Genomic DNA, 14,962 nt, shown 5'->3' with positions numbered 1-14,962 from the left:
CAGTCCTACTAGGTCTTCCCTAACTTGACGCAATTCCGCGTTTTAAGTCTGTCAAGTTTGTCCCTTTTCTGACTCCATTTAGTGACGTACTTCCGGAGTCCGCGGCCGGCTGAAAGAAGCAGACATGGTGAGTGAGCATCTTTCATTTATCGGGGGATGACGAGTTGAAAAACAAGGGCTGTCGGCTTTGTCTCACCTTAGGGCCATTGTCTAGTTCCTCTAGCGCCAGTCCGTGCCCAAGCGCTAAATTCACGGAATGTTCCAGCCGCACAGTGACTTGGCTCATTTTTCACAACACCTTCCTATTAAATAGTGCTGTCCTGTTGTCTCTCTAAATCCTCCGTGTTACTACTTTACTACATTTCTCTGTAGGGTCATTATCAGGCTGATGTCACTGAATTCACTAACACGGAATGTATATATTTATACACAAATCAATCAATTAAGGGAGTTAATTGAGACCAGGAAAACTCCCAGTGGGCCAAGGTGTCAGAGGGCCTCTTGCTTCTAAACATTTGGCCTATTTCATTGTCATTCTCTATTACTTTATGGGGAAAAAGAGGCTTAATAATAGAAGAATAGAGTATAGTAAGTAGATATAAAAGACTAGTAGAATAAAGAGGTTAATAATAGTTTGAATAGGTCTTCTGGTGGGCCCCTGGCATCCCAGTCTAACACTGCCTGCCACTAACCATTCAGATCAAATAAAGTAGTAAAAGAACAGATCAGCCGATGTTCTGCCCCTGACAGCAATCGTACGAAAGTTATGTCCGACCAAAGCTGGTGACAGTCTCCTACCGAAAATCGTACGGCAATACACGCAGAGAAATTATCAGCAGCCGACAGAAATCTTTTAACCTGTCCGATCGACCAAACGACCGATCTCTGCCATACGAAAAATGTCTGGACTCTCCACACACAGTCCGAAAATCATACGAATCCTCGATTGGTACAATCTGATCTTTGCGTCTATGGCCAGCTTTATTGTTACGCTCAATTTGTACCTATGCCAGCGGCAGCCAAAAATTTCCATCACATTGCCCCAAACATCAGTGTACCTGTGCCAGCAGACACCATTTTGCCCCATATACCTGAGTCAGCAGCAGCCAATCCCTCATATTGCCCCCCATCTGTACCTGTGCCAGCAGCAGCCAAGAAATCCACAATATTGCCCCCAAATATGTACTTGTGCCAACAGGAGCCAAAATCCATCATATTGTCTCCAAATATGTACTTGTGCCAGCAGGAGCCAAAAATCCATCATATTGTGTCCAAATATGTACTTGTGCTAGTAGCAGCCAAAAATCTATGATATTGTCGCCAAATATGTACCTGTGCCAGCAGCAGCCAAAAATCCATCATATTGCCCCCATATCATCTGTTTCCCTGTGCTAGCAGCTGCCAAGAGGGAGGTGGGGAGTGCTTCTGCCCGTAGTACGAATCACAGGCAAGAGGGGGTTGGAACAGGCGGTTTATAAAATTAAAAGAATTATTACAGGCCATGCCAAAAATGGTGTAAAAAAAAAAGAAAACATTACACCCTTGGCGGGCGCCTACTCTGCCTACCCCTAGTTCCGGCCCTGGAACATTTACAGTAACATTACGAGAATAAAAGAGCATTTCACACAAAGCATTAGGGGGTGGTTCACCTTAAAAGGGAACTCCACAAAAACATAACTTAAGCTTTTTGAAAAGTAAACCTCATTTCAAGCAACTTTGCAATATACATCAATAAAAAAATACGCAGACTTTTCATGATTTTTAATGGTTTGGAACAGTTCCCTATGCCTAGCCCCCTGCTCTCCTGCTGATCTCTCTGACTACTTTGCTGAGCTGACTGACTACTGTTACTTTGTATCAACAACCAGCTGTCCTCAGCCTGCATCCTCCATATCCCACAATTCCCCGTCACACATGATTTCAATAAGGAAAGGAACATCGCAATGCATTGTGGGTTATGTAGTTCCTGCATGCTGTCTGTAAGCTGTGGAGAAGTTGTTACAATTTGCAACATCAATGTTTTAGAGTAGAACTCCACGGGCGACTTTCAATGCGATACCGTCCGTTCCGACGAGACTAATCACAGGCGTCATGTCGGATGCTAAGAGTCTAAGGTAAGTAATAGGAATGTCAGATGTTGTCTCTGTGTGTATCCGACTGTCGGATGTGATGTGTTGCATCTTCATCCCATAGTCGTGTCAGATGCACGCAGCAACAACATCCGACATTCCTATTACCTTAGATTCGGCGCATCCAACATGACGCCTGTGATTAGTCTCAACGCGTCAGAACGGACAGTATCGCATTGAAAGTCGCCCGTGGAGTTCTGCCCTTAGTCCCTCCTTCTCTGCCAGAATTTCAAATGATGCAGAAAGAGAAGAACTGTTACAGGATTTCAGCATAGAAAATGGCATTTATTCATACTTTTTGAAGAAACGGGTAACTGTTATGGGTATATTAGGGTTTTCTGTTTTATGTGGTTCTCTTTATCAAAATTTGCTTTGGAAGCCAGAGTTCCCCTTTAACAGAGTGGCCAATTCTAAACAACTTTTCATTTGGTCTTTATTATTTAATGTTAATAGTTTTTTTTATTTTTTGGTATCATCATCTTATGGCTTTTTCCAGCTTTCAAATGGGGTCACTGACCCCATCTAAAAACATACAGGTATGCTCTGTAAGGCTACAAAAGTACAATTATTTCTACTTTTTATTCATCTTTAAATTCAGGCCTCTCTTATTCATATTCCAGTCTCCTATTCAATGCAATGCATGGTTGCTAGGGTAATTTGGACCCTAGCACCCAGACCACAAACTGCAAACTGGAGAGTTACCGAATAAACAGCTAAAAAAACACAAATAATAAATAATTAAAACCAATTACAAATTGTCTCAGAAGATAATTCTCTATATCATACTAAAAGTTAACTCTAAGGTGAACAACCCCTTTAAGCAGGCATATGCCTAGATCTTTTCAGGCTCCAGCCTTTCTTGGTTTAAGCCAGTGTAACACTAGATTTGCTACAGAATGGATATTTAGTTTTTTTTTTACTAATGTAGATCAGGGGGAGAGGGGATACTAGGAAGTTTAGGGGGGGCTTTGGGTACTTTGGGGGGTTTAATTGAAGTAGCCTTATATATCTGGTAGAAACCATGTGGAAATGAGTGTTTACTTTTTTTATTTAGCACCAGTATGTGATGTTGTTCCCTTTTCTTTCAGGGTCAGAGTCAGAGTGGTGGGCATGGCCCAGGAGGTGGCAAAAAAGATGACAAGGTAAGCCTGCAAAGATTCATTTTTACTTGCCAACTTGTCCCCGGATATAACATTTACAGTGGTCCCTTTTACATTTATAATTAAGTTTTACATTTATAATTAAGAAATATCTCTTAAGCTGGCCATAGATGTAACAATTACGATCTTTCTTAAAAAAGATCTTTCCAAGAAAGATCGTTCCTTTCAATACACACGTGTAGAGCTGAATTGTCAGATATACAGGTAGAAACAATATAATTCTACCTGTATCTGACGATTCAGCACTAACAATGGCCGATGTTTGGGTCCCTTCAAAGGCACCCGATCAAAATTTTCCGTCCAGCCCGATCGACAAGCCGACCGATAAGTCTTCACCATACACGCATTGAATATCGGACGAAAATTAGTTTCGTACGATATTATCTGTGCAGCTATGGCCACCTTTACTTGGTTCTAAAGGGCAGATGACTTAGCAAAAGTAAGGTGGAAGGGGGTTATGCATTATATATTACATGCTGTTACGCTGCACTGGTAATATATTTACACAGCAGATATGTATAGTATATAAAATTGTTAGTATTTACGTAGAGATACACAGAGGTCAGATGTTATTAGTGACTCTCTCAATATTTGATACAACTCAACAAAATCCGATGGCACACAGGACTAATGGAATTCTTCCAAATTTTATTTCAAAGCGGAATGCAACTGCAACGTTTCGGGGAATGCAGCCCCTTTGTCAAGCATGTCTCTCAATATTTGGCCATAGTCTTAGTTGATCACATTGTACAGTGTCTGTCTATTCGGCTTACAGGCTGTTATTTTCAAAATCAGCAACTATATGGCCACATTCACAGGCAGTCTTTACTCTCTATCATTTTAGTACAATGTTTTCTTTTTGTAATTTTGCACATGAAAGGATAAGAAGAAGAAATATGAACCACCAGTACCAACCAGAGTGGGTAAGAAGAAAAAGAAAACAAAGGGGCCCGATGCTGCCAGTAAACTGCCTCTTGGTAAGTGACAGCATGCCGATAATTAAGTACAAATTTGCTTAGTTCTTACAGAATTTAGTTTTGTTTTTTACATACATAAATACAGATATTTTTTATAGAAAATGATCAACTATATGAGTAATGGCATATGATGCCGTTTTCTCACACACGGATTGAATTTGGCCAGAAAATGCTGGTGTGCATTTTTAGGGTCAGGGCACACGCTCAGATTCGGGGAGATTAGTCGCCCAGCGACAAATTTCCTCTTCTTTGGGGCGACTAATCTCCCTGAACTGCCTCCCAGCGATTTACATTTCTAGCTGGCGAGAGGCAGTTCGGGGAGATTAGTCGCCCGGAATGAAGAGGAGATTTGTTGCTGGGCGACTAATCTCCCCGAATCTGAGCGTGTGCCCTGACCCTTAGTGACATGAATGTGCCATTCATGTCCATTACTTCACACACATGGTGCTAATGGGTTGTTTTTTACCAAATTTCAGACAGGAGATAAAATGCATTGTGTGCAGTAATCCAAAATTGGGGGGCAGTTTCATTGCTTGGGCTCAGTCCTTCACAAGAGGAAATGCTCTTTTATGGTTATAAATTTTATTCTCTGCCTTTTACCATACCTATGGATTTATGAATATTCTGTTTTTACTGTTAAAAAAATGTATTTTCCTAGTTGGATAAAGGTGCAGTGCTTGTAACTGGGTGAGATACAGCAAATTACCATACAAGTTTTTATTGCACATTAAGGGGGTGATTTATTAAAGTCGAATGCTAAAAACTCGAAAAATTCGAGTTTTTTTTTTAATTATAAAATCCAGATTTTTAGTGGGAAAAAAACCTGGAATTTTTCAATATTTAATTTACCCCAACGATGCAAAAATTCTGAATCCGAAAATACTCCACCTACTTCAACCTGTCGAGGTCCTGTAGAAGTCAATGGCAGAGGTCCTATTTGCAATTTGAAGATATTATGGTCGGCTCTGGGTTTTGTTCGATAATCTGAACATTACGGGCTTTTCCGCCGATTTCACAAAAAAATCGGGCTTTTCGGGCGTCAAGAGCAAAAAAAAAAATCCGATTTTTCACAAGACAATACGAAAAAGTTGTTTTTTTTCCAATCTGATTTTTTTCGTGTTTTTTTTTTTATGATAAATAAGGGGGAAATGTGGATTCTAGTTTGGTCGGACTTTTTTTGTTTAAAACATCAGAAAATTTTGGATTTTGATAAATAACCCTCTTAACGGAGTTGTTCACCTTTGAGTTAACGTTTAGTATGATGCAGAGAGTGATATTCTGAGACAATTTGCATTTCGTTTTCATTTTTTATTATTTAAGGTTTTTGAGTTATTTCGCTTTTTATTCAGCAGCTCTCCAGTTTGCGGTGTCAGCAATCTGGTTGCTAGGGCCCAAATTACCCTAGCAACCATGCATTGGTTTGAATGAGGATATGGAATATTAATGGGAGAGGGTCGGAACAGAAAGATTAGTAATAAAAAGTAGCAATAACAATAAATGTGTATCTTAAGAGAGGATTTGTTTTTAGAGGAGGTCAGTGACCCCCTTTTGAAAGCTAGAAAGAGTCAGGAGAAGAAGACAAATAATTAAAAAACTATAATAAATAACTAATGGAGACCAATTGAAAGGTTGCTTAGAATTGGCCATTCTGTAGCATACGAAAAGTTAAACTGAAGGTGAACCACCCTTTCATTTCTTTTTTCATCTCGGCTTTGTTGCTTTAATAATTATGGGAAGAGTCTGCAGGAAAAAACGTCTTATACAATTTAGGGGGCGTCGTGCTAACGGAAAGCCGTAATGTTTGTGTACCCACAGTACAGACAAAAAAAAGTTCAGCAGAATATTGATATGAGTGATAACCACACATAATCTTGAAAAAAACAAATTACTCGAAGTGCAGGTCTTGCCATGGATGTATATTAAAGTGATAAGGAATAAGAAATCGTGGGGCTGTGCAAATTAAGTGGTTGGAACAAAGTGTAACTAATACTTTTAAATCTTAAAATAAAACCACATTTTTAAATCTTCCTACCAGAATCCACTTTTGTCTTTTACTCACATGTCACTGCTTTCTCACAGTAACACCACATACACAGTGTAGGCTGAAGTTACTGAAACTGGAGAGGATTAAAGATTATCTGCTAATGGAAGAAGAATTCATCAGAAACCAGGAACAAATGAAGCCTCTGGAGGAGAAGCAAGAGGTAATTGCTGCATGATGTGTTATACGGATATTGCTTCTTATGTTGGTACAATAGCTGGCAAATTTCAAGGAAAGTTAAAGGGTTGCACTTTGTGCATCACTTTCCATTGGGTGAGTTATCCGCAACAACAATTTTAGGTGCCAGATTACCTTACAATTGGGTAAAATCCGGCCCAAGGACCTCCAGTTGGACAACCCTTGTACAGCTTTTTTCTAAAACAAAAAATATGCAGAAAAGACTATAATAATATAGCTGTTTTGTACCACATTAACCCATATTCTCTTGTCTCATATGGTTTCAGGAGGAACGATCAAAAGTAGATGATCTGAGAGGAACTCCCATGTCAGTTGGTACTCTTGAAGAGATAATTGATGATAACCATGCCATTGTATCTACGTCCGTTGGATCTGAGCATTATGTCAGTATTCTCTCCTTTGTGGACAAGGATCTACTGGAACCAGGATGTTCTGTTTTATTAAACCACAAAGTAAGTTGATTTCATGTTAACATATTTGTATGTAAATGTTATACCATAAAAACTGAGGTTTGATTGTTCTTCTTGTTATTTTCTGCCAAGAACTCTGACATGGGGCTAGACATATTGTCGGTTTCACAGCTGCCCCCAGTCATGTGACTTGTGCTCTGATAAACTTCAGTCACTCTTTACTGCTGTACTGCAAGTTGGAGTGATATCACCCCCTCCCTTTCCCCCCAGCAGCCTAATAACAGAACAATGGGAAGGTAACCAGCTCCCTAACACAGGATAACAGCTGCCTGGTCGATCTAAGAACAGCACTCAATAGTAAAATCCAGGTCCCACTGTGACACATTCAGTTACGTTGAGTAGGAGAAAGCAGTTCCATCCTAAAGTGCTGGCTCTTTCTGAAAGCACATGACCAGGCAAATTGACCAAAGATGGCTGCCTACACACCAATATTACAACTAAAAAAATACACTTGCTGGTTCAGAAATGAAATTTTATATTGTAGAGTGAAATATTTGCAGTGTAAACAGTGTCATTTAGAAATAAAAACATAAAAATCATGACATTTACCTTTAACTTCTATCATTCTTGGCAAGACTGCAGGTAAGTAGTCTCATGTTATCCATTCACATGGAGGCTGTAAACTAAATTGTGTACAGACTTTACACAAGTCCAGTTTATTCATTCTGATTTCTGTTCAGGTACACGCTGTGATTGGGGTACTAATGGATGACACAGATCCATTGGTAACTGTTATGAAAGTGGAAAAAGCTCCTCAAGAGACCTACGCAGATATTGGAGGGCTTGACAACCAAATACAGGAAATTAAGGTGCAGCATTTTAATTCTTTCAATAGAAGCAACTGAGGTTTTGTTGTGGCTACTGAACTTTCTTTGCTACCGTTATGCTCAGAATAGAATATATTTGTCTGTACAGTGCTCTCACAATTCTATATCAACAATATTAAAGATACTTTGGGGCATTATTTTACAGCAGTGTCAATGAATATTGTTGTGCTCATTTGCGGATTTGGCTGAATCCTTCTGCCCGGCCAAACGGAATCCTAATTTGAATATGCAAATTAGGGACAGGGAGATCACATTACTTTTTGTTACAAAACGTGGAAGTAAAAAATGTTTTTCCCCTCCCATCCCTAATTTGCATATGTACCTTAAGGTTCGGTATTGGGCCAAATCTTTCGCAAAGGATTCGGGCGAATCCAAAATAGTGAATTCAGTGCATCCCTAATATATATACATATGGCAGAGTTTTTATTTAGTAACAACATTTCTTTGATTATTATCACTTTAAATTTAGGGTTAATTATAAAAAATTGGGTATTATAATAACAGTGAGAAAAATACCACTCTATAAAGATGACTGAGCTTCTGGAGAGTTTATATAAAATTATCAGCAATTATTTAGGAGTTACTGAGAGAAAAGCCACTGAAGCAGTAATAGCTGCTAATAAATGTGTTTATTACCACAACATGTTTCGAGCTCAAGGCCTTTTATCAAGGGCATAATAAACACATTTATTGGCAGCTATTACTGCTTCAGTGGCTTTTCTCTCAGTAACTCATAAATAATTGCTTACAGGGAAAAGAATATTGTTGTGTGTTTATTCTATGGATAGTAACTTGCTCCTTTTAGCTGATTGTCTGCAATTTGTAATTTATCTTAAAGGAATCTGTGGAACTTCCCCTGACTCACCCGGAATATTATGAAGAGATGGGCATAAAACCTCCAAAAGGAGTGATTCTGTATGGGGCCCCTGGCACAGGTACAATGTTTATAAGACACTGTCTGTTTATAAAGACTAATGCTTTGCTAAAATGTGAATTGTAAGTAGTAAGTCATTTGTCTAAGAGGTTTCAAGTTCCTTTCTATAACCTTACAGGTAAAACGTTGCTGGCCAAAGCAGTCGCAAATCAGACATCTGCAACTTTTCTCAGAGTCGTTGGCTCAGAACTCATTCAGAAATACCTAGGAGATGGCCCCAAACTTGTCCGAGAGCTGTTCAGGGTAGCTGAGGAACACGCACCCTCCATTGTGTTCATTGATGAGATTGATGCAATTGGTACAAAGAGGTAGTAATAAAGTTTACTTTTGTCAACCTTTGATTGTGCCTCTGCAACATAGTGGTTTAATATATATCAAAAAAATGTATTTTAAGGCGAGTGGCTGTTCAAGGTCCTTAAACTTTATAACAGGGTTTATTTCTGTAATTTATTTGATACTTTTCTCCATGTCTGTTGTCGGATTTATGCTCATATAGTCCTCCAGGGATATAAGATTCTCAGCCACGATGAGTAAGTCCCTCTTGGATGTGAATAAATACTTACCCTGATATCTACATCTGTAACAGACTTATTAAACAAATTAGTCCAATTCACGCCTAAAGGAAATACAATTTGATATAAATAAAAGTAGATTATATAAATCTGTATGGAATATATATTTATATATTTTTTTTCTAAATCAAGTGCTATTACTTTATGAATTTTTGTTTATTGTCTGTTTTATACAGATATGATTCTAACTCTGGTGGGGAACGAGAAATTCAGAGAACAATGTTAGAGCTTCTCAATCAGTTGGATGGGTTTGATTCACGAGGTGATGTCAAAGTCATTATGGCAACAAATAGAATAGAAACACTGGACCCAGCACTGATCAGACCAGGTATTCGTTACACTTTTATTTATTAAGAAAACTTGTGGATTTTCTAATATATTTATATTTTCCTCCTCCTTGGTCATTAACACACACTATTTCACAACATTTGTAAATATTGACATAATTTCATATATGATCACTTGTATTTTAGCTAGGGATGCACCGAATCCACTATTTTGAATTCGGCCGGATCCTTCGCAAAATATTCAGCCTAACCGAATCTGAATCATAATTTGCATATGCAAATTAGAGGTGGGAAGAGGAAACTGTTTTTTACTCCCTTGTTTTGTAACGAAACGCCCCTACTTTGCATATGCAAATTAGGAGTTGGTTCAGTCAAGGAGAAGGATTCTGCCGAATCCGAATTCTGCTGAAAAAGGCCAAATCCCGAACCGAATCCTGGATTTGGTGCATCCCTAATTTTGGCTCTAGCTTTCCTTGGAAGCTGTTGACACCCAATAACAAATCCCATTAAAACAACTGAAATGTGCATATAGTGTACAGGTATGTGATCCGTTATGCAAAAAGTTCAGAATTATGGAAAGGCCGTCTCCAGTAGAACCGATTTTACTTAAATAATCCAAATTTTTAAAAATGATTTCCTTTTTCTCTGTAATAACTAGGGATGCATCGAATCCAGGATTTGGCCTAGATTCAGCCTTTTTCAGCAGGATTCGGTTCGGTATTCGGCCAAATCCAAAATAGTGAATTCAGTGAATCCCTAGTAATAACAAAACAATAGTTTGTACTTGTTCCAAACTAAGATATAATCTCATGTCTGTACAATGTATGGAAAAGCTGCTCAAGGTTACATTTGCTTTTATTGAGCCAAATTTTATATTTGAGTACGGTACATTTTATATTATGATACACTTCTTTATATCATCATCTTCTTTAAAGGTGTCCTGCACCCAAAAACACTTTTTGCACAGTTAAAAAAATATAATTCTAAACAACTATCTAATATACAGTCATTACAAATTAATGGTTTTAAATGCATTTGCAAATGCAATTGCTATTAAAAGAAGTATCTGTATTATTTTCTTCACTTGTGGCTTTGACTCCTGAAGCAACATTTGAAATCGCCTTATTGCGAAACCCTGTGGGATTCCTGTTACATTGTTTTAAGAGTCAGACCCAAAATTAATAAAGGGATGACCAAATACTCGAAAACTTGAAATCGCTGCATTTTGAAAAGTTGCTTAGAATTACATTTTTTGCTAGAAGATGCATTTAATGTAATAATTTCCATGTTTGCATTCTCATCCAGGAGTAGAGTAGATATTTCTTTATAAGCTAAAAAGATGACATTTTCGGCAAATTTTGACACAGCTAGGCCTTCATTCTGCGAAATGTGTATGCAACATACAGTATATTACCATAAAAGTTATGTATGTATGATTCTATGTTTTGAGTAAGGCCCTATTTACCTGCGTGAATGCAAATTAGGGGTGGGAAGGGGAAAAAATATTTACTAACTTGGTTTGTGACAAAAACAAGGAAGTAAAAATGTTTTCCCTTCTCCGGTTTGATATTCGGACGGATCTTTCGCTATAGATTCGGGGGTTTGACCGAATCCAAAATAGTGGATTTGGTGCATCCCTAGTAAATGTTTACGTGGTTTTATTTATTTTATTATTCAGGCAGAATTGATAGGAAGATTGAGTTCCCATTGCCTGATGAGAAGACAAAGAAAAGAATTTTCCAAATTCATACCAGCCGAATGACAGTAGCTGATGATGTCACATTGGATGATCTGATTATGGCAAAAGATGACCTCTCTGGAGCAGATATAAAGGTAAATGTTCCCCAAACATTATGAGGCCTGTTTCCTAGGGAGGAAAAAAAAACATGGCAGAACTTGTGGCTTTTTTTCTTGAACGTTGGCTACTTTAAGAAAAACCACAACAAAATAATCCTGCGCATGGTTTTCAGAGAAATAGTCACGATTCAAAATTTTGATAAATCAACCCCTAGAAGTTTCATGGGGTTAGAGACAGACCCACTTACTGAACACCAACCAACATTTCAAATTGTTACTAAACTACAGCTCCTAGAATATTCCTTAATGGAGAAGGAAATGCTAAAATGAAGTAAGCTTTATCAGAAAGGTCTATATAAATACACCAGTAACCCCTCAAAGTAATGCTGCTCTGAGTCCTCTGTCAAAAGAAACACCACATTTATTTCCTTCTATTGTGTACACATGGGCTTCTGTATCAGACTTCCTGTTTTCAGCATAAACCGCTAGTGCTTGAGCATGCTCAGTTTGCTCCTCTCTCCCCCTCCCTCCTCCCCTCCCTGATGTAATCTGAGCCCAGCGCTGAGTGAGCAGGGAGAGACTCAGGCAGGAAGTGATGTCACACCAAGCCGATATGGCAGCTGCAATCCTAAAAAACAGAGCGCTTCTAGAGTTGTTTACTCAGGTATGATAAAACATTCTACAGAATAAATATAGTCTTATAGCTTGCATTATTGTGGCTAATCTATTGGCAATAAACTGTTTCGGTAGCTTTCCTTCTCCTTTAAGTCCAGTGGCCTATGGGCTGTTTTGTCCACTCAAGGCTACTAGTGGAAAAAGGCATTATGCAAAACTCCGCTGTCATCCTGCCACTGCTGTTGATATTGGCAAATGCCAAGCTTATGTACGCAAATCAGTGGCCATGGCCCATAAAACACTCAAGTATTTTTTTTTTAGTAAACAACAAATGAAAATAACTCATGTTTACCTGTTTATATTATGGGCTGGATTTATCAAGGGTCGAATTTCGAATGCATGGGAGTTTTTTAAAATTCCCATAAACTCGAAATTCGACCAATTGAAATGTATTAAAAAAAAAAAATTCATAACTTTGGTGAATAGGTTCGACCTGAAAACTCAATTCTTTTCTCGGAAAAAAACTAGTCAGGAAGGCTGTGAACATATCCAAATTGATTCCAAGACATCTTCCATTGATTAAAACAGCAATTCAGCAGGTTTTAGGTGACAAATAGTCGAATTTGAGTTCTTAAAGGGCCAGTGCCTGATAAATTTCAAAATTTGAATTTTTAAAAAAACTCTAATTGAATTTTAAAAATTCCCTAGTCAAATTTGACAGTTTTAGCCATAAAAAAAACTCAATTGGAATTTAACTTCGACCCTTGATAAATCTGCCCAAATGTCTCCACTTTGCCTTTGCTTTTTTTTTTTTTTTTTTAATAAATTAAAATATATATTTTTTCTTCCTTTTAACCGACAATACACCCATATTTTTGCAGGCCATTTGCACTGAAGCTGGTCTGATGGCATTAAGGGAGCGTAGAATGAAGGTCACCAATGAAGACTTCAAGAAATCAAAGGAGAATGTCCTCTACAAGAAGCAGGAGGGCACCCCAGAGGGACTGTATCTTTAGTGTTTTCCTTCATTTATATCCCCATCCCCCCTTCAGTATCCAAATGGAAAGTCTGTGGCTTTCTGTACATTGAGAACAAGGATATGTTTGCTTTATAATATCTGGTTGATCTAACAAGTGTATTCAACCAATATACTTTTAAAGCTTCTTTATGCATTCTTAAGATCTCATTCTGTAGTGGCCTCGGTGGTTTCAGCTGTTAAATATAGGCATTTTCAAAATAAAAATGCTTCTAAATCCTTAGTTTTTTTCCCTATTAACTTCATACTCACACAAGGATGCAAAAAAAATCCAAGAATGGAAAATATAAAATTAGCCAAGGCAGATTGGTTCGCAAAGTGAATATATTTGCCCTGCGCATGGTTATATTTATAAAGCTGAATAAGTGTGGTGCAAACAGAATTGCAAATTTTTTTTTTCACAATGCAAATGTCTATAAGAGCTTTTTTTTGGATGATACTTGGGTTAAAATCAGATCCAATGAAGTGGCGGCCTTCACAGAACACATTAACTCAGTGGACAATAACATCAAGTTCACAAGGGAAGATGTCCACGATAACAAACTTGCTTTTTTGGACTGTTTGATATGTATCCAAGAGGGGGGTAACTTGAAGACGGAAGTATACAGGAAACCCACTCATACGGATCAATATCTGTTGTTTGATTCCCACCATCCACTGGAACACAAACTGGGTGTCATTCGAACCCTGCACCACCGGGCGGAATGTGTGGCAACTGATACAGAGTCCAAAGACAAAGAGCAAAAACATCTCAGAGGAGCTTTGAAAGCGTGTGGCTACCCAGACTGGGCCTTTGTCAAAACAGCAGCAACCAAGCCCAACAGGAACACCAATAGAAATAACCGCCCGGAGACACATAGTAGGCGAAACATAGTCATCCCATATGTGGCTGGAGTGTCAGAGAAACTCAGGAGGATTTTCAACAAACACCATGTCCCTGTGTTTTTCAAACCTAGCAACACACTGAGACAAAAACTGGTACACCCAAAGGATCCAACACCAAAAGAAAAACAAAGCAATGTGGTATACGGAGTCCAGTGTAGCGAGGAGTGCACAGATCTATACATCGGGGAGACAAAACAACTGCTCTCCAAGCGAATGGCTCAGCACAGGAGGGAGAACTCTACAGGGCAAAACTCAGCTGTCTTTCTACACTTAAAAGACAAGGGACACTCCTTTGAAGACAGCAAGGTCCAAATCTTGGATAAAGAAGACCGCTGGTTTGAATGAGGCGTGAAAGAGGCGATTCATGTCAAGGTGGAGAGACCATCTCTGAACAGAGGCGGGGGCCTTCGACACCACCTGTCTGCTACATACAATGCTGTTCTAACATCTGTACCCCGGAGGATTCAGAACACTTCACACATCCATTCATGCAACTCTCACAAGTAACACCTGTATCTAGGAGTTGCATGACACATTGGATAATCCTATGACAACTACACAGAATCAACACCTCTGTGAGTTTCTTCAGATGTCACCTCTTTGAAGAGTTACAATGTGCCATTGTAAATGGATTAGTGGAAGAGTTTATATGCCGAGAACTTCCCACACCAGTCAGTTGAACTGAAGAAGCTGCTCGGATGAGTAGTGAAACGTCTTCATTGATTACTCAGCAAGTCCAGTTGTTTATACATTGACCTATACTAGATATACTATGACCTGGATGAATGAAAACCTTCATAGTCGTTTCAAGATTTTGCTTTTCTTTGAATCATGGAACTAATATTTATTTGTATAAGAAGTGTTTCTGAGATCTGTGTTACATGGAGTCCTCCAACTTCTGGCACCTGTTACATTCCACAATTCTTCTGCATTTCAGAAACAGCATTTTTGATGTCACCCCAAAGGTTTTCTATTGGATTAAGATCCGGGGATTGGACTGACCACTCCATGACATCAATCTTGTTGGTCTGGAA

The 14,962-nt window shown here is 38.5% G+C and overlaps 1 protein-coding gene across 1 annotated transcript; it reads left to right on the top strand.

Moving 5' to 3' along the window:
* Positions 1-38: 38 nt before the first annotated feature.
* Positions 39-13,266, top strand: psmc1.S (proteasome 26S subunit, ATPase 1 S homeolog). The gene is made up of 11 exons (XM_018232430.2): positions 39-127; positions 3,218-3,271; positions 4,170-4,266; positions 6,346-6,470; positions 6,772-6,957; positions 7,656-7,784; positions 8,641-8,737; positions 8,855-9,044; positions 9,485-9,636; positions 11,274-11,428; positions 12,889-13,266. Exons 1-11 carry the CDS (start codon positions 125-127, stop codon positions 13,021-13,023), a joined length of 1,323 nt encoding a protein of 440 aa, XP_018087919.1. The 5' UTR covers positions 39-124; the 3' UTR covers positions 13,024-13,266.
* Positions 13,267-14,962: the final 1,696 nt, after the last annotated feature.

This window comes from Xenopus laevis, chromosome 8S, assembly GCF_017654675.1.
Source record: "Xenopus laevis strain J_2021 chromosome 8S, Xenopus_laevis_v10.1, whole genome shotgun sequence".
Classification (NCBI taxonomy): domain Eukaryota; kingdom Metazoa; phylum Chordata; class Amphibia; order Anura; family Pipidae; genus Xenopus; species Xenopus laevis.
The sequence above is the reverse complement of the archived record's forward strand: the minus strand, read 5'-3'. Positions and strand labels throughout refer to the sequence as shown.